The sequence below is a fragment of the Rattus norvegicus genome, chromosome 3 (assembly GCF_021556685.1).
Source record: "Rattus norvegicus strain SHRSP/BbbUtx chromosome 3, alternate assembly SHRSP_T2T, whole genome shotgun sequence".
NCBI lineage: Eukaryota > Metazoa > Chordata > Mammalia > Rodentia > Muridae > Rattus > Rattus norvegicus.
Window position 1 is genome coordinate 41,093,197 of NC_141536.1, and position 18,989 is coordinate 41,112,185.

General features: G+C 40.4%; 1 protein-coding gene across 7 annotated transcripts in view; it reads left to right on the forward strand.

Moving 5' to 3' along the window:
* The window catches only part of Gpd2 (glycerol-3-phosphate dehydrogenase 2), a 133,765-nt gene extending 126,033 nt beyond the window's left edge, over nt 1–7,732 (forward strand). For 3 of the 7 annotated variants that reach the window (XM_087648942.1, XM_087648931.1, XM_087648943.1), the window contains 5 exons: nt 882–994; nt 1,088–1,166; nt 1,341–1,439; nt 4,260–4,381; nt 6,476–7,732. In XM_087648942.1, coding sequence (XP_087505068.1) covers nt 882–994; nt 1,088–1,166; nt 1,341–1,439; nt 4,260–4,381; nt 6,476–6,479 — 417 coding nt within the window. In that variant the 3' untranslated portion in view covers nt 6,480–7,732. 7 annotated transcript variants of the gene reach the window in all.
* The last annotated feature ends 11,257 nt before the right edge of the window (nt 7,733–18,989 follow it).

The window sequence follows — 18,989 nt, forward strand, 5'->3', positions numbered from 1 at the left end:
AATACATGTAAGTGTGTGTGTGTGTGTGTGTGTGTGTGTGTGTGTGTGTGTGTGTGTGTGTGTGTGTGTGTGTACATGCATTTATACGTGTGAAGAGATTTGCAAACAATATAATAATACTGTCACTTGAGTCGTTAGGTGGGAGAGTGACAAAATGGAATTCTAAGGGCAGTGCTTGTTGTAGAGTCTGGCCTGGGATACTGAGAACAGTGAGAACAACTGTGGAGGACAGACAGCCTCACGCTGACTTTGAATGTCAGAAGCCAGTAGAACTTCTGCATGGCTGACCAGGGGCACTGCCAGCCATGCTAGAGCAGATGCTCAAGTCGTATATAGTTTGCTTTTATTTGTTTTTTTTTTTTTTTTTTTTTTGTCACCACGCTTTAGGAATTTGCTCTTGTAGAATTTGAGAGTCAACACCCTACCAAGAGCAACTACTTTAAAAAGGAACTGCAGCGTTCACCACTGTAGAGCGGGCAATCTTGATGGTGCGGGTGTGGGGGAGCGGTCAGCAGTGTGAGCACTTGTAGAGCGGGCATCCAGATGGTGTGGGGAAGCAGTCCAACACAGGTGACAGCTCCTCGCTTTATGAAATTTAAGAAAAGATGAACTGCTCAAGGACCACCAAAATCCAGAGTTGGGGGAAGAACCAGACAAATGCAGGTCTGAATCTGCAGCTATTAGAGTGTGTCTTAAGTTTCCTGACTAGAGGGAGTGGTGGAACTTCAGCCAACCTGGATGTTGGTACAATGAGAATCAGTTTCTGCTGATAAAGGCGGTGTGTGTTGTGTGTGTGTGTGTGTGTGTGTGTGTGTGTGTGTGTGTGTGTGTGTGTGAATAGCTCCTATTAATCTGCAACCTTTGCACATGTGTTTCCGTAGGAAGAACTTGAAACAGCCACGAGGTTTCTGTACTATGAAATGGGCTATAAGTCTCGAACAGAACAACTCACAGATAGTACTGAAATCAGCCTGCTGCCTCCAGACATCGATCGGTACTTTCAATGCCCTTCCTTCCCTCCTGTGTCCTCCTCCTCTTCCTCACCACTCTTTTATGTAAGACTATCTGCCCTTATTCAATTTTGCAGGTACAAGAAGAGATTTCACATGTTTGATGAAGACGAAAAAGGCTTCATTACCATTGTTGATGTTCAACGTGTGCTAGAGGTGAGACATATTTTTTTCCATTGTCAGTCTTCTCTTGTAGAAGGATATAAAATTAATATTGGTTCGTATTTTTCACAAGTAATATTTTTAGAGTTTGAGCGGTCAAGTCACATTAGCAGAAAGCTCCACGTAAATTTTAGTCTAACCCCCTTTTCTCTCTGCTCCTCTTCCTAGAGTATCAATGTACAAATGGACGAAGACACACTACATGAAATTCTCTGTGAAGTAGACTTGAACAAGAATGGTCAGGTTGAGCTCCATGAGTTTCTGCAGGTGAGTTGTGATTAAACAGATGCATCTGTGTTTTTGCTTTTGCTTGTCCTCGTCTTGAGGACAGATACTTAAGTCTCCCTGTTAGTTTCTTCGCTCTGAAAACGTAGCCTGAGCAAGTGGTGGCTGATCTGTCTGCCCTTGAGGGTGAGCTCTGTTTGTGTCTGCTCCTTTTTCTTTCTCTTTATAAGAGGCACCTGTTTTATTGGCTAATTTAGATGAAATCCATGTTCATTTTGGTATAGAGAATTGCATAAGAACTACGGAAAGTCATTGTTCATTGTTGAAATTGGAGAAATTATAACTCACAGTTTTTTAAAATTCATTGACTAATCATATTCACCTAAGAATACTATTAGTCAATTCTTACATTTTGAAGAACCAGAAAAGCAAAGGAGGAGGCTCCAGACCACAAATTTAAACATCTCCATGTCTGATGTTCAACGAACCAAGGCTTCAATCGTACAATCACTCTAACCAGGAAGGAGATCCATTTTGTTCCCATAACCTCACACTCGATGCTCTACATCCCCCCGTAATAGTTCTATAAAGGAAAGAAATTCAATACCGTCTTCCTAGCCGTGCGTGCCCAGGACTGATCATTTGAAGAGCGCATGGGTTTCAGGCAGCCAGGTTTTTTTTTTTGGAGTGTTTCTTGGGCAGGTATTTCAAATGAATGCCAGGTCTTGCTTGCACCATGGCAATGATGAATGCTGAACATGAAATAAATTAATGCTGGGATTTTGGTCAGTGTCAGCCCTTTCTTCACTGTGTCAAGTTAAACAAACAAGATCAAGGCAGAGGAAATGGTAATTGTCTCTCTGGAGATGCAGCTGCAGATAAGAAGATTGTTGAATCTAAATGCAGAAAATTCTTGCAGGTTGTGTCCAGCATTACAAAAAAAGAGTGTTTAGTTATTTAATTAACTGTTTAACTGAATGTGAATTTTAAAGGGAGTTTGAGATTTACGGGTAGGGCTTTTAACAGGAAACATTTAGTACCTCTTTTTGTATAGTTTTTCTGGGGGAACATTTCCTTGTCTCAGAATTCCAGAAAGTTCTACTTTAAATAAGTAGCTTATGCTCCATTTCTTGTGTTTTGCAAACAAACAGCAGCATTTAGACCAAAAACAAAACAAAACAAAAAACAACAACAACAAAAAAAAAAAACCCAAAAAAACAAAAAACCAAGGGCTATAGAAACAATAGGCATCTAATTTAATGAATATGTTTCGTGGCTTGGGTTTTAAGCAATTTTCTTGAATGTAGTAGAGTTGTGCACATACAAAATAATTTAAACCAACTGCAGGTTTTCTTGTAGAGTTTTTAAATAATTAAGTATTTCCTGTCCAGTTCTAAATAAAAGCAACCATTCATCCTTTCAAGAACACAGCATAATTTCCAAGTTATAAAACACTGGCTCTTGTCCTCATGAGGTCTGTTCACACCTAGACGTTATTTTTTTTTTTCTTCCAGTATGGTTCTTGGATACACGTAATACCTAATAGAAAACTTTTAAGTTTGTGGAGGTTGGTACAGCCACTATTAGTGGCTGAGAGAGGAGTTGGAGCCCAGCTCTGACAGTTGTTACCTCTGATAAATCCCAGGGTTCTCCCAGCATCGGAGAGAAAACAATAAACAGAAAATTGTTCTATCTTTAAATGTCAGCATTCCTTAGGTAATATATTTCTCCAGTGTAAAGTATGTTGTCTCCACCTTTGATTGTTTAATGGCTTATTTTCCTTTTCTGACTATTAAGAGCCCACACTGACCCTGTTAAAGATCTGCTTTTGGATGCATGTGTGTTTTCTGTCATCATGATGGGAGGAGTTATGGAGAATGCCCGATGGGAGGAGTTATGGAGAATGCCAGCGTGTAGGATTTGTTTACGGCTCTCGCCATAATGACACCTGTGTATGGGGGACTCCGTCTCCCGTAAGCAGTCGTTTATGAAGCAGCTTTTAATAAGGTCAGGAGATTCAGGTCCAGCCTTGGGGCAGATGCCCAGAACTCCCATGTAGAGCTTGTTTTTCCAAATGTATCTCCGTAGGCTAAAACCTAATTTGAACATATTCACATGTATTTTTAAAAAATAGAACTAACTCAATTGAGTACATTTTTTTTCTTAAATAGGAGAAATTAGATTTTAAAAACTCCGCTAGTCAGTGGAAGGAAGAGGCAGTCTTCATCCTCAGAATTGCAAGGGGTTTTCTGCATTAAAGGACTTTGCCTACTGTCTGCATGCAATTTTAGAACTCATTCTGACTTTATCCATTGGATAAAAAATGAATCAGCTAAAATCTGGGTGGTGAAATAATTTCAATTAGGGCAGATCTCGCAGTCCTTTTTCAATGACTTGTATTTAAATTTGTTTGGAAACACTTCCAGGGATTTGAATTTAGAGGACTTGAATTGTCAAATACCATAACACCGAAAAATGGTAATTAAATGTAGGAGGTTGTGGTTTGTCTTCGCTCTTCCCTGGGATTCCTTTTTAGAATTTAAAGACAGAACTAAAGATCCAATATTTGACGTTAACATTTTTTTTTAAAGTGACCCAAATTGCACATTGTGGGCGAAGGAGTTGATTAAATTTGCTGTTAGGGTAGTCAGATCTACTGAGTAGATGCTGTTGGAGGCGGAGGCAGAGGTGGAGGCGGAGGCAGTGGTGTGGCTGTGCTGTGAAACACGGCTCCCTTCGTCTCTTCTTGAAGTGCTCCAGAAGTCACACGTGTGGAGCTGATGGGACAGCTCTGGAGCTGGGAAGAGGGGAGAAACATGAGCTGGCCTGGCTGCTGAGTGAGTTCCTTCTCTTCTCTTACAGCTGATGAGCGCAGTTCATACGGGAAGGGTGTCTGGAAGCCGGCTTGCCATCCTCATGAAGACTGCCGAGGAGAACTTGGACCGTAGAGTTCCAATCCCCGTGGATCGTAGTTGTGGAGGATTGTGAGTCTGACCAATAAATCCACAACCAACAAGCCTAGGACAGTCAGCACTATGTACAACCAGAGACGACTTAAACCACTCTAAAATAGTGGCCATTGTAGCTGCCTTTTTTTTTTTTTTTTTTTAAAAAAAAAAAAAAAAAAACAAGGGAAAAACAGCAAAATCAAAAAAAAAAAAAAAAAAAAAAAGGAAAAGGAATAAGCAAGCAAACAAACAAAAACACTGGAAAACATTCCAAAACTTTAAAGATGTTGGTGTGCTCGCCAACACATTTTGCCAATACTTTATTTGTATCTGCCATGAAGTCTAGCTTCAACAAAGAGCTTTTTTTTTTTTTTTTTAGTGCACATTGATTTAATGTTTTGTATCCATTTTTGTAACCTGTCAGACTTGACACTCTGCCTGTCCATTCATTCATTCATTCAAACAAGTTTTAGAGGCAGACTCCCTATAGATCGGAAAGATTTTGCGAGCGCCCAAACGGTCAGGAGCCGGAGCTCGTAGACAACTTTTTTTTTTTTTTTTTCTAAAAAATCATTTGACCTCTTAACGTGATAATGTTTTGGGGAGACTTCTCAACCCTGTCTTGCTACCCAACCCCTTACAATTAACACCGTATACTTTTCTGTCTGGAGTAACTCTGGCTAATCTGGAGAGGGAAGACAAAGTTTAGATCTGGTTGAGATTTGGTTACGTTTCTAAAAGAAGAACTCCGAAAGCTTCCAGACTTGCAGGCGTAAGATAAAGACAGCGTTGACATTTGCCGGGAGGTACGGCGATAGCTGCTTCTCAGCTATCATTTTTCCCCCTAGGCACTGCTGGCTTTCTTTGACTATTATAGTTGCCAGAAAAATCCTTGCTTTTTTTACTTTGAAACCAGCATTTGAATGGCAAGTTGGATATAATGGGATGAGACCAAATCTTTCCATTCCTCACGGGAGTAATGATAGAACACAATTTCCAATCCCACAAGTGCCGAATCTTGCAGCCTGTGGTGTTGTCAGGCCTGTTCTTGTCGGGGGTGGGCAGTAGTGGTGGCATTTGCAAAGAGCTAATAAAAACGAATTGGGCAGACTTCCGTTAACTTTAATTATGAAATTAAAATAAGGAATGCCACTTTTATATTGGAAGCTGGTCTGTTTGCCAAAGGTCTTTCTCTTTGAGTACTCAATGGGAAAATTCTCTTTCTAACAAAAAATAAAATAAATTAAAAATCAAAGAAAGACATTAGACACACACACACACACACACACACACACACACACACACACACACACACACACAAATCAAACCCAAAAGTCAGTGCCCATTGAACTCAACAGATAGTGCACAGAACAGAGGTACCTTGCCAGTTGGAAGATGTTTTTGTTATAGTCTGTTGGCGTTATAACTAATAGTCTTAGTACTTACTAATTGGCCTCCCATCTCTGAAGCTACCAACAGTTAGCTTCCTGTGCATAGTAGGACGTGTAGCTCTTCGTTCACACTTCTCTCCTGTCGTTCACACTTCTCTCCTGGCAGCCTTTGTTGCACAGACCACGTCCTAGCCTTGTGAACTGGTACATAAACCACCTTTGTGCTACTGTTCCGCTTATGCACACATTGTGTCTTTCTGCCTCATTCATTCTGGGTCATGAATATCATATCATATAATGTAAGCTGGGAGGTTCTCAGTCCCCGCCTCACACCCTCCCCCTCCCCCACCCCCACGCCCTCCCCATCCCATACCCCTGAAATATGCAGAGAGACTGCAGGGAGAGACACTCAACTCGTTATTAAATGAAGTATAGATGCTTCCACTTCTGTGTCAGGGAAACCTAAGTGATGTCACAGCAGGTGTCACTGTGAATTCTTTTCTTTCCAAGTGTCAATTTTTTACACTGGTTTGTATTTTTTTTTTAAATAGATGGAAGCATGTGGCTTTGCAATTTAGTGGGATTTTTTTTTTTCTATCATGACAATAAAGTTCACTTTATACCTCGTGACAGTCAAGTCGGCAGAAAAGCTATCCTTTAAGACATCCCTTTAAGATCTGTGCAGATATATCACAATATTCTACATCGCTACTTCCTCTCTCTTTCTCTCTCTTTCTAGTTAGATCAAGATAACGGTGGCTTGTGTCATCCCTGATTCTCTTACAGTAGGGACTGGGCTCAGAATGTGACTTGATTAGGCTGATCTGCACTTGGAAAGCAGGTCTTGTCTGTATATGCCTTGCTCTGAACGAAGTTCCCTTAAGGACAAAGGGAAGCGCACTGTGCTTCGTTTGAGCTTCTCTGCCTGGGCTTGGTATCTGCTCATTCTAAAACACGCTCCTTCACCAGTCCCTGAGACTCTCGGAAACGAGCTCCTTTTTAATCACACTCCCATGAGTAAAGCACCCCAGAATTTCTCTATGAGTTCCCAATGAAACCTGTACAGGTTTTTAAATTTTAAATCCAATTTAAGCCAAGAGGAGGAAGGAACTCAGGGGAAGAAGCCCCTTCAGAAACTCCTCCAGAGAATAAACCGTGTTTGTCTTTTCCCATAAAACTGCTATTTGTTGATTTTGTTTGGCTGTGGGAGGGGGTGAGAGGAGATCACCTTTTATCATCAGGTGATTTATTTCCTCCTGACGGGATTCAGGTGAAGGAAGCCCATCTGTTCTGGAGAGCTGTGTATGCCTTTAACTAGCCTCCGTCCCATTGCTTGAACAGTCATTACTGGCTTAGCTACGGTTGCTGCCTCAGTCATCATGCTGCATATTCCTGCTTTCCCGTATGTTCATACTGAGTGTGACACCGGATCTCTGCTCTCGGGTGCATGCTTCGTACTCTGCCTCAGCTTATGCCTTGATTTTTGTCCATTTCAAAATACGCGCAACAAAAAATGTTCATTCTGATTTTAACTCAGTTCAGCAGAGAGGTTGTCATTGACCTTTCCCCCCTCTTTCCCTCTTTTTTATCCGTAAAGGTCTTTTTACATATGAATGTAATCACGTCCATGACACCAATGCTGTAAACTCTGCACTGCAGTTTACTCTAAGGAGTGAAAAAGCCCTACTGTGTTTTAAAAGAATCCCCTCTCTTAGTCCAGTCCTGGAGTGGATGCACGTGCTGCACGCTCTCTCACTCGCACAGTTTTTATGTATTGTGTTGGGTTATCGTTCTAGACTGGACTGTTAAATGCTGTCTGTGAGGCTGGACTGTCATTTTTATAACTGTCTTCGTATTTTATCGCCATTATTTATTACTTTTGATATACAGAATGAGCCGCATGCATTTATAGAGCAATAAGAAGATGTATTTAATGTGCCTTGTTTTTAACTGAGTAAGAGCTGAAAGCATGAATCAATAAAACTGATTAAAGTGGTCCATTTTGTTGGCATTTTGATGTTACGCGCGGTCCGACAGATAGCGTTAATTACTGCTCAAGTTTTGAGAAGTTTTGAAGATACTTTCAGAAATTATATTTTAAATGACATACATTAGCTCTCTTGCATTAGAATCTTGTAATTTTTAATCTTGAGTGAATTGTCTGTATCGACAGATGTGATTTTATGAGCCTACCAAAATTATTTGTATTAATTTGTTGCTCCAGCTTTCAGGGTATGGTTTCTATTTTATGTGACCCTAGTCTACATTCATCCCATTACAACTCAGTAGAATTTCTTCCCTCCTTTTTTTCTTTTTTTCTTTTTTTTTTTTTTTTTTGGTCGTCAACCAGAATCTCTCAGCCTCCACATTCCCAGGCATGCTGATGAATTTTATCATAACTAAAATCAATAGAAATGAATGGGAAAGATTACATAATCCATTTTGATCATCTTACATGTCAAGTTAGTGCAGGGTTGCCAAGCGTTGATAAATGCTCTGACAGAAAAAAAAATGCTATATATTTTCATTGTCAGTAAATCAGTAAAGCTGTTATCAGTTTAACGCTGGCCAAATTTTATACTGCCCATGTTATTTTATAGGTTTTAATTTGCACATGTACAGAGAGAGCTTTCTCTCTTTGCAGCTCACAAGTGCTGCCTCCAGGTTGAGCGTGCTCGGAGGCGTTTGCGAGTTTCTCATAGTCCTTCGAAACTGTATCCCAAGTGGAGGCTCCTTCCCAGACAGACTTGGAACAATAAGCCATTTGTTCAGCGTCTAGGGGCAAAAAGAAAACCATAGCTCAAAACGTTTTCCATAGATCCAGCTTATGAAATTTGATAGCACCCAAACAAAATTTGTCAAATATTGCACGTAGGTTTCCAATATGTAAAATTGATTCACTTTTTTAAAAAAAGGGACATGATACCGGCCTCAATATTTTGCGGTTTTTGAAAACAGCACATTATCACTGGTATAAGATCACATCTGATGGCATTTGACTTATCAAGGCAAGACGTAACAGGAGTCTTAAACTGATCTGGCACCCTTGTAACGAGACACGTTCTGTATAGGAAGCAGAAATGATGAGCCTTCGATGCCAGCACTTTGTATTTTAGGTCTCTAATTAGCCACCTAATGTGCGAAATGTAGGCACAGAACATGATGTATGTAAGCCTCAGTGATGCCACAGACAGCCCTGCAGGCCCTGTGCTAAGAGGTGCAGCACGGAAATCAGCTGCTGTCCTTCGGTGTCTTCAATACCTGCTGAGGACCTGATGGGAGCTAAGCAAAAGACTGCCTTAGCAGAATCATCATGACCATCTCTGTTGTCCATGTCTGGCACTGAGTAATATACTTTTCATGCATTGCCACCAGAAGTGTTGGCATGGTAGTCACTTGACCTAGGAGGTTTGTGTCGTGCTTCCTTTGGGTAGGCACCATATTGTATTTCACTGGACGTGTAGGACTGAAATGCATAGTGTGCCCTGGCTTGTTTGTTCTATAAGCTTCTGAACCTTGCAGACCCAAGTGCAAGGTTATCTTCCAAGTAAACGGCTCCTGCAGGGAAGTCTGCACTTTTTTTCATGGCTGCTGCAGGCTCTCTTTCACTATGTTGGAGTGGGGAAATGGGAACTTACACACACACACACACACACACACACACACACACACACACACACTACCTCCCTGTCTTAAGCAACACAGACATACACCACAGACCCGCACATGTGCACACACACCTCCTTGCCTTCGGCCCTCATACTTGTTCTTGGTTGACTTTCACCTTATTCTGTACAAGTGGGTCTAAATTTTTATTAGCTTTTTCTTTAACTCCAATCTAGACTTACTTGATTTTGTTTGTCTAGATAATCTGAACGTAATAAGCTCGATTAACATGGCACTGCTATGTCACCTGTCCTCAGCCCCCTCTATAATGCAGGGCTTCTTCTGTCCTTCCTAGCCCCGCCCTCCTCCGAGGGTAAACAGCAGCCACCCCATTTCTATGTTGCTTGTTAGGTTTTCTCATGGTTGCTTCACTATCCGAGGTTTTCCCCCTCCCTCCATCCCCATCATTAATTGATTTACAATTCATTTTTATGCATACGGAGTTTTTCCTATCCAAGTTAAGAAGCTGTAAATCTTAGATCCATTGAAATGACAGTGAGAAATATTTCATTTTATCCCATGAATCATTTGCCATCCTTATTGCAGAAAAATGGCAAAATTATGGTGTACCATGTTTTCATAAATTACTCTTCCCCCACCCCCACCCCACTGCTCTGGTTCATTTCATTATCTGTGTGGAGAGACTGTGAGAGTCAGACTGTAGACACTTGGGGTAAACAATTCTGATTTTACAGCAGGCTAATCAAAATTTCATAACATTACAAATTAATTCCTCTGGTACCGTGAAGAATTTAATTCATGTACAAAATATATCATATATTTTATAAGTCAAAATAGCTTGATATTAAAGTGTGCCCTTCGATTGCTTGCATCAAAAGGGGGGGGTGCATGGGCATCGAGTTCTTTAAATAATGTATATAATTTTCATTGGTTTCATATGTCAAAGTAGTCATTTATGTCCTGAAAGGTGGGTGCTTGGTACTATGTGTTTGAACACTATTAAAAAATCATAGCTTCTTCCAAAAAGGCCAAATTGTAGGTTTGTATTTCACATATGATCTAGTGTGAAATCAGTTCTGCCTGAATCCCCCACCCCCTTCATCGCCAGCATGAAGTATCCCTAAAAAATTACAAAAAAAAAAAAAACTGAAATGTCTAATAAAATGTTTTTTAAAAGCAGTAAATGTAGTCAGCGACATTGTTACAGGGGTCCCAAGTAGATGACGCCCCCATGTTTCTGTCAGCCTTTTAAGGAGTCTGCAAAGTCAAGTCTATCCTGGTAAAGATGTTTGTCCCACCGAGTTGCTGCCCTGTATCTTTTAAAGCGAGCTGATCCAGCTCGATCCGTGCCGTATGCTGCACTGAGTCATTAAATAAAAACCAAGGCAAAATGCCTAGGAAAAGGGTTAATTAGCTTTAATATTGATTTATTCCATATAGGATGCTAATAGACCAGAACATTTACTTCTGTTTTGGATCATTAAAAACTGGCTGTAGTTCTCGACCAATTTGTTTCTAATAATTAAAAATTAGACCAATTAGAGTAGTCTTCATATAGCCTACTCTTCATGATGTACTTTTTATTAAAAAAAAAAATAAAACCAAAAAACAAAAAAACCCTGGGACCCTAGTTCACAGTTCCTTGCAGTCTCAGCAACAAGATCAGTGCATGAAAGTCTGAGTTCAAGCCAGGAACATTTCTCTCTTAATCCTAATGGGGCGGTGAGGTGGTGGTGGCGGTGGGGATGTTAATGTGTGCACAGAGATCAGGAGAGGTAAATTGCTGTGTGCTATTGCTGGAGTCCTCTTTTCCCTTACAGTCCTTGCATTCTGATCTCTGGGACTTTAGCTCTCTCTCTCCATCCATCCCTTGCTCTAGGCTTGGCAAGGCGATTGCCTTGGAAAAGTTTCCAGTGACCTCTGAGGTGCTGTCTCTCTGCAGGAGAGGGCTCCCTTGCTGGGCTGAGTTTTTGTTCTTATGCTGCCCTCTAATGGATACCAAATTATTTCATTAGACCCAGAACAAAAGTAAATTCTCAGCTTCTGAGCTTCTGTGCCAGCCCATCAGTCTTGGAAGTGGTGATCTGACCTGTTTCCCCTTTGCTCTTGTTCAGGTGTAGGAGACATTTGTGCTAATTGGGTCCCGATGCCCTGGCCAAAGTTGCATTCCTGTTCTGGACAGGAAAGGGAGAGTAAAATGCGAATTTGTGCTCTGTCTAACTTTCCTTTTTTTTTTTTCCTTGCCAGCCATTGGAAAGAATTGATGTCCTAGGGTACTTAGAAATGAGGAATAAAAACAGTGTAAGTGCTGTATTAAGATGATATGCTGTATGTTTCATCAGCCACTGGCACCTAGTTCCAAAGACAAAAAAATTAGCGGCAGTGCTTTGGGAATAGGCCTGCGCATGAGGTGGCTATCCAATCCATACATGAAGAATATCAGTGCTTCTCACATGCTGCTTTCTGACACCCATTGCTAGAGCTGAAAACTATCTCTATTGTCCAGTTTGATTGCTTGAATCAAACTGATTTACAGCAAATCCATCTGAGCTTTGATAAATCTATTACAGTTTCATTTCACTGATTTCATTAACGTGAATAAAACCAGCCATGCTTTCTGCATAACTGCTTTTTAATGGCTTGGCCCTGTCACCTGCCTGAATATTAATCCCCCTGACTTATTGCTCCACAGAGGGAATGAGTAATGGGTATTTGAGTGTGATCAGCACACTACAATGCAATTAAGGAAGCAGTCCTGTTCTGTGCCTTTAATCCTGAACTAATTTGAATTGCAGTTTGATAGCACAGTGAATCCTGCATAATTATGTAGGGTGCATATTAAACTCTGTGACAAACCGGAGAAGCTTTTAACCATCACAGCTATGGTAGACAAGTGAGGGCTAGAGTCAGAGAGCCCACTATTGGACCGAGAGCTCAATTAATAGGAAACCCTCAGCAGGGATGGCTTGGCCAAGCAACACATCTTGGGGAGAAAAAAAAAAAACTATGAAATGTTGACTTGCTCCAAATCAATTTTAATTTACATGCGTTGGGAGTTTTTGGAGTTCTTTTTGAGTTTGCAAGGGAGCAAGGGTAGAGAGTTGTCCCTTAGATAAACTTTACACTGTCTCAATCCCTGTAGCAGTTAAAACCAGCAGTTGTCGGTTCACAGCATCTCAACCTATTTCTCCTCTATCTAGTTTTTAGGTTTGCAAATGGCTCATTGAGGACAAGTAGAACTGGTCAGCTAGGAAATGAAACCACATGTGTACACATACAAACACACATGCACGCACACACATAAGTATAGCTGTCTAGAATGGTTCCTCCCGCCCCTCACCTAATACATCCTCATTTCTAAGAAGTTTGGACATCATGGTCAGGCTGATCCATGGGGTCAGGCTCCCTGGAAACAAATGTTACCCAATGGTCAATCATTGACTGCTGCCACATGGATGCTTCTATTACTGTATATTAACCCTAGGGAAAATAAAACAAGAAGTCTACATAGCTTGGGTCTTTTATCGATACATTGGAAATTAATTTGTATTACTGCTTAGTATTTTTTTTCATTTAAAAAACAGGCCAAAGTATGATGAGTCTACGCTGTTGTTAAAAAAGAAATAAAAAAGACAGATCAGAAATAAAGAGGCTCACTCCTATACTATGATCTTTCTTGCTACTCTTTTATATCTGGGCAGAAACAAGAAAGGAGAGATATTAGGTTATGTCTTGGACTGGTTTTGCAGTGGGAAATACTTATAAAAGGTCAGGAATGACTAATTTGCCGCAGTTAGGGCATTTAAGGTAAACAATCAATATCATACTTTTAATGCACATTATTATCTAAATAAAAATGACATTTTGATTCTACTTAACTCTTTTTATGTAGCCCTGTAGTGTCGCTTTGCTACAGTTGCCCTGATACTTAAATGCTTTGTGGATGAAACAGAAGATAATAAAGACATGGCTCGTTCTTAAATGGGAGGAGAGAGAGATGAGTTCTAGTCAGAGGAGAAGCAACCCAGAGAACCGTCCACTGCTTTTCGCACAGTCTTAATTTGGTTCTTTTTTTTTTTTTTCTTAATTTGGTTCTTCAATTGGAGAAATTATCTTTATGTTGTCTACTGACTACTTAATAATAGAGGTGTTGAGGTGAACATACTGAAGCTTCAAGAAATTTGGGGAGGTGAGACTGTTGATTGAGGAAAGTACCTACCAAAATATATGCATATAAACACATTCGCACTTTTTTGTGTGTGCGTACTGTGCAATGGGGGACGTGGCTTTAATCCAACAGATTGTTATTCAAAGTACACTAACTGCAAAACGTATCAACCAAAATGGAGTAGGGGGAGGGGGTGACTTCCCTAAGGGTGAGTAATAATATTAGCAGGATTACAGACCTTTAATTTTTTTTCAGTCTAATTGAATCCAGTAGAATTGCTGTAGTTCTTAAGAGTCACCGTATCCTGCTGGGCTACTCTCATCTAAATATTGCTAGTTAACCTTGTTTTTCAAAAATACATTGCAAAAAGCTAAATGGAGCCTCTTCCCGTAATCAGTTTATATTATGTTGCATGCTAACTGTTGATTACATTTCCCAGAGAGGGAATGCCTCCCCATGCCCCCTGAAATGACTTTGTTTCTGACAATAGCACTAAACTGGCTGAAATAAAATAATTTTGGGGTGTGTGTGTGTGGTGGGGGTGCGATTCTCAAACATTTAACTCATCAATAAAAGAAGATGGGTAAAAAAGAATGGAAAGAAATCATCCCAGGGTTAATATTGAGGTACCCGCTGGTAGATGGTTATGTATAAGTCAAAACAAGTAATTGAATCTATGGCAGTGTATATAAATGCATGTGCGTTATCTATGTACAACTTCAGATAAATGAAACATTTCGAAAACAGAGCCAAGTGCACTCTACAGTTTGTTATTGAGATTCGTGGAGCAATGAAAGGATAGAAACCATGTTTCACATCCTACTTTTAGGGATATGCTGCTTGAGTCATAAAATACCAATAGATTACAACACGCAGGAGAAATGATCTCTGATTTCACGCTGTTCTGTAGAAACTTTTCGGATGCCCATTTTATTTCATGCGTTTGTGTTAGACACAGTAAAACGTTAGGGGTTTGTGTTTGCTGTTGGGTGTATCAAAAACGTCACAGCAAGCTTCGTTGGCTGATCTATTTGGAGGTTTTTTGGAAGGAGGGTATTAATTATGGCTCTCTCCTCACAGGATGCCAGGTATATTTTTCTTAATGAATCTAAGCTGTATGAAAATAAGATCTCCTCCCGTACTTTTACTCCCACCTGCCTCCCCACCACCCCTTTTCTTGTAGTTGCTTCATCTTCAAACAATTTTAGGCGGCAAGAGTAGTATGTTGCTTGGGCTAAGGCTGGGCTGTTAGCTAAATTAAGCCATTGTGACTCAAAATCCTCCTTTAATAAGGTTCACGCTGTCTACAACTTCATCATTTTCTGCTGAATGATAATTACTTTATTCAATCATGTTCAAGGTTTTAGTGAAAGCTAGCATTGATTGATTAACTTCAATTACCATGCTTACATTTGCATAGATAAAAACTGCTTTTCAATTTGTGAGTGGCACGCCAGTGGAAACCCTGCGCTGATATTTGCATTTCAATGTGAACGGTGAAGAATAAAGGTGGAAGGGAGGTCTGAGCAGGGCTGAGCCCTTTCCGCTTCAGTGCTTAAGTATTTCTCCATAAACACTCTTGTTATGATGTTAGTTTGTTCAAACCACTCTGAGGTAACTGATGGAGTCTCCTGTTTACAAGCTTTCCTGACAATTGAGCAGTGTGGATTAGGGGGAAACGGACTCCCGCAGTAGCTTGCAGGCTGGCCGCCAAGTTAAAGAAGAAATCTTCCTGCCGCCTGTGACCACCGCTCTCAAATGCCCGTGGTGTGGTGTGTACCAGTGACTCGCCCAGCCTGGGTCCACGTTACAATGGCTACTGCTTTTCTCCTTGATTGGTCGGCTGGCTGGGACCCAGGGATGAATTGTCACCTACTCCTTTTAAGTTCAAATCCAAGGAGAATGTAAAGTGTCATCAAAGTCTTCTGATTGTTTTTTCCAAATAGGCTTTAATAAAGATTTGCTTTTCCTTGACTCATCAGATAGGACCGGTTAGCTACTCGTTGAGTAGGTAGACTTTTAGAATGTGTCTAAGACAAGCCCGCCCTAGTTTCCTTGCCTGACACTGTTTCAGAAATACAGCGATTTGATAGGGCATTCATGCTTTTTCTTAAACTTCCAGGTAAATCAGGATCCATTTATTCTTGACTCAGCCCTAGGATTTTCTGTCTCTATAAAACTACAATACCACCTAACCAGAGAGCTATTTCTCAAATGCATTCAAGACTACTATTTGTCCTTTTTCAAGTTGGCGAGCAAGGTGGAGAGACCTGGCTGGTCCAAAGCTCACACCTTTATTTTGACACCGAAAGCAGTTCCTTTTGGATATGCTGTCTTAGAAAACTAAAGCTAAAGTTTCCAGAATGTTCTAACTTAGGGACCAGAAAGGGCTCTTTCGACAAGTGGCTTTAGCCTTTGATCTCTAAGATGTAAATAAAGCAATTGAAAATACTCCATTCAGCTGAAATATATGCATAGACCTCCAAGTCTTGTTGATGAATTTCCAAGATATACCGGTAATTACACAAGTAAAATACACATATCCAGACTGGAAGTTGCCTCTGAGGTTAAGAGTACTGGCTGCTTTTGAAGAAAACTTAGGTTTGGTTCCCAGCACCCACATGGTACAGATCCATGTATGTATTTGAACCCTCTTCCAGCTTTTGTAGATACTGTGTGCTTGTGGTTCTCATACATATGTCTAAGTAAAGCATGAATGCACATAAAAATTTAAAAGATATCAGTGAAACGACATGCATTGATTCTGTAATGGAGGTCAAAATCACTTGGGTCACAATTCCATGTAATTTTATAAAAACGTCTTCTTTGTCAGGTGGTTCAGCTGCTAAGGTCACAGGTTATGCTCTTCCAGACAACCTGGGTTCTATTTTCAACATCCATGTGGTGACGTGGACATGCAGGTAAAACACTCATGCACATAAAATATAAAAAAGATTCTTCTTTGTCAAATTAAAAAAAATCCTGCTACTTCTTAAAATGTGTAAAGAATATGTATGAAGAATATGTATAAATATGTATCATCTTTCTTCCAAACTTTATTTGCTATGTTTCTGTACAGCAGAAATTGTATGGTAAGTAGTATTTATTGAAATTGGGATCTACACTGTATCCTTCTCTACCTCCTGCTCAAAGTACTAAGGAGTGTTACTGTATGTTGCATGCTCGAAGTCTGGGCCTGTCCATCTGGGCTTCTAGGCTCAATGTGAAGTTTAACACTGGAAAGATAAATGGATAAGTGTCCATTGAATGGGTAAGTTCAATTGGTGAGATCCCCTCCCCCAACCGTGTGTGTGTGTGTGTGTGTGTGTGTGTGTGTGTGTGTGTGTGTGTGTGTGCGTGCTGGCTTGAACTCACAGAGATCCTCCTTCCTCTACCTCTGCATTTAGAGTAGTGGGCCACCATGCTTGCCCTTAATACATTTCTGAAATAAAGTCTCACTGAAGATCTTTAGAATTCAAGGAGAGTTAGAGATTAAGAATGTAGCATTTGGACAAGGACCAGTAATGGGATTTTGAATGTAAGCTGAAGCTGCTTTGTCCTATTTCTTGGTGACCAAAGGTAGAAATGGTGATAGACGAATAAAACACTCAGCAAAGAAAAACAACTTATGTTAAGAAAACAAATTAAAGGGGGGAAAAAAATCCCAAGATTCTTAAATATAATGGCAAAGATGTTGTACCAGTTTAAACAGTTTGGCCTGAAATATCCACCAAAATGTATAGAAGTTTCTTTGTAACTAGCATTATAACTACCATGGGAAAGAATGTTATTTTGAAAAGTTAATTTTAGTTAGATTGGATAATTAAGTGTAGAAAATGAAGCAGCTTTGGGAGCTAGAGAATTGTTTTTGTTAAATTGGCACATGGTATCTCCTGGCACAATAGAAGGCAGGACAAAGCCTGTAAGGACTGAAATGGTCCAAATGAGTCAGGAGTGACAGTTTCTAAAAGCTTAAAACTCCCACCTCAGTAGATGGTGTGAGGAAACCACAGTCGTTCAGTCTCTGCAGGTTAAACGCAGGAGAAAGCTGGAAGGTTAAATTTGAGGAGTGTCCAAATGAAGTTAATATTCTAGGATAGATTGTGGGTTTTTTTTTTTACACCCTGAAAGCTGTATAGGATTCAATAATTTACTCCATGAGGATTGAACCGTGTGTAATTTTCCATAAACTACTATCCTTGGTTGTGTGCAAGCGTGTGTGCATCTCAAAGCTCACGTGTAATGAATTCAAGACATCAAGCGTCAGAGGACTGCTTGGGGAAATTGGTTTTCTTCTACCACGTGGCTTTGAGAGTCGAGCTCAGGTTGGCAAGATTGGCCTCAAGTACCTGGACGTTTTGAGCAATCTCATTGGCCCATTTTTCATAATTTGTTGATCTCCCAGCAACAAATATCCGAAAGCATGTGATTGGAAATTAAGTTCATCTCTGTTCTGTCCCAGGGGAGTATGTCTGGCTCTCTGGTGTAGCTATGTGATTCAGCTCTTTACCTTCTATACCCAGGTCTCTGTCAGTGCCTCTGGGACTCAAAATCTGATCCTCCAAACGCTAATAGTGGGCCTACTCTACTCTCAGGAAGAAAGCAGGAGTTTGAGTTATGGGAAAACCTATTTTCTGAATTTCTCCAGCTCTTTGCACCTCAGGCCTCAGAGTCACCATAATCTTTCTTACTCAGTAGTTCAGAGTCCTGGCTTCATCAATCACCCATTGTTTCTGTTTTCTGTCATTTGTGTCTTTCTTTTCAGGATATCCCAAAGCTCATGAGTGACCACACCTGGCTATGTGTCACAAGATCTTTTTGTTTTGTTTTGTTTTTAAAGTTTATGAAAATTGTTTCCAGCTTTCTTCCAAGTACTTTAATTTTTTATGTGGTGATTATTTAAGGACTGAAACACTACATTTAGAGATAGTTTTGTAGTGATCCTGGAGAGATTGCTCAGAAGTGGACAATATAAAAACGGTGGGCAACTCCTTTCCATTGAAATAAAAACCTTTTAAGTACACAAGTGGATGAACTATAACTAGAATTCAAACCACCCTGCAAAATGTCTCTGAGCTCAATGTCTGGTGACATGGAAGCCGCAGACAGATGTTTGCTGTCCACACTTAATGTCTTGAATTCAATGAAAAAGAAAATAAAACACCTCAGATGAGCCTTCAGAAAAAAGTGTTAAAGATTATTCCAAGTCAGGTATGAGCCCCTGGGCATTGCTGCTGGACGATCCCCTTGAGTTCAAGACCAAGATTTAGAAGAACAGCCCATGGCTACGTGTGTCCCCCAGCCCTCCTATGGATTTCTCCATTTCTCAGGCCCACCTCGGCAAGGGTTGAAGTCAGATGCTAGCTAAAATTAGTCACTCAGAGGTAAGGAAAGGGCATTGGAATGGACAGTTTAGCAGTGGCTTGCTCCTTCTGAACCAAGGATTACGGTTTGTTTC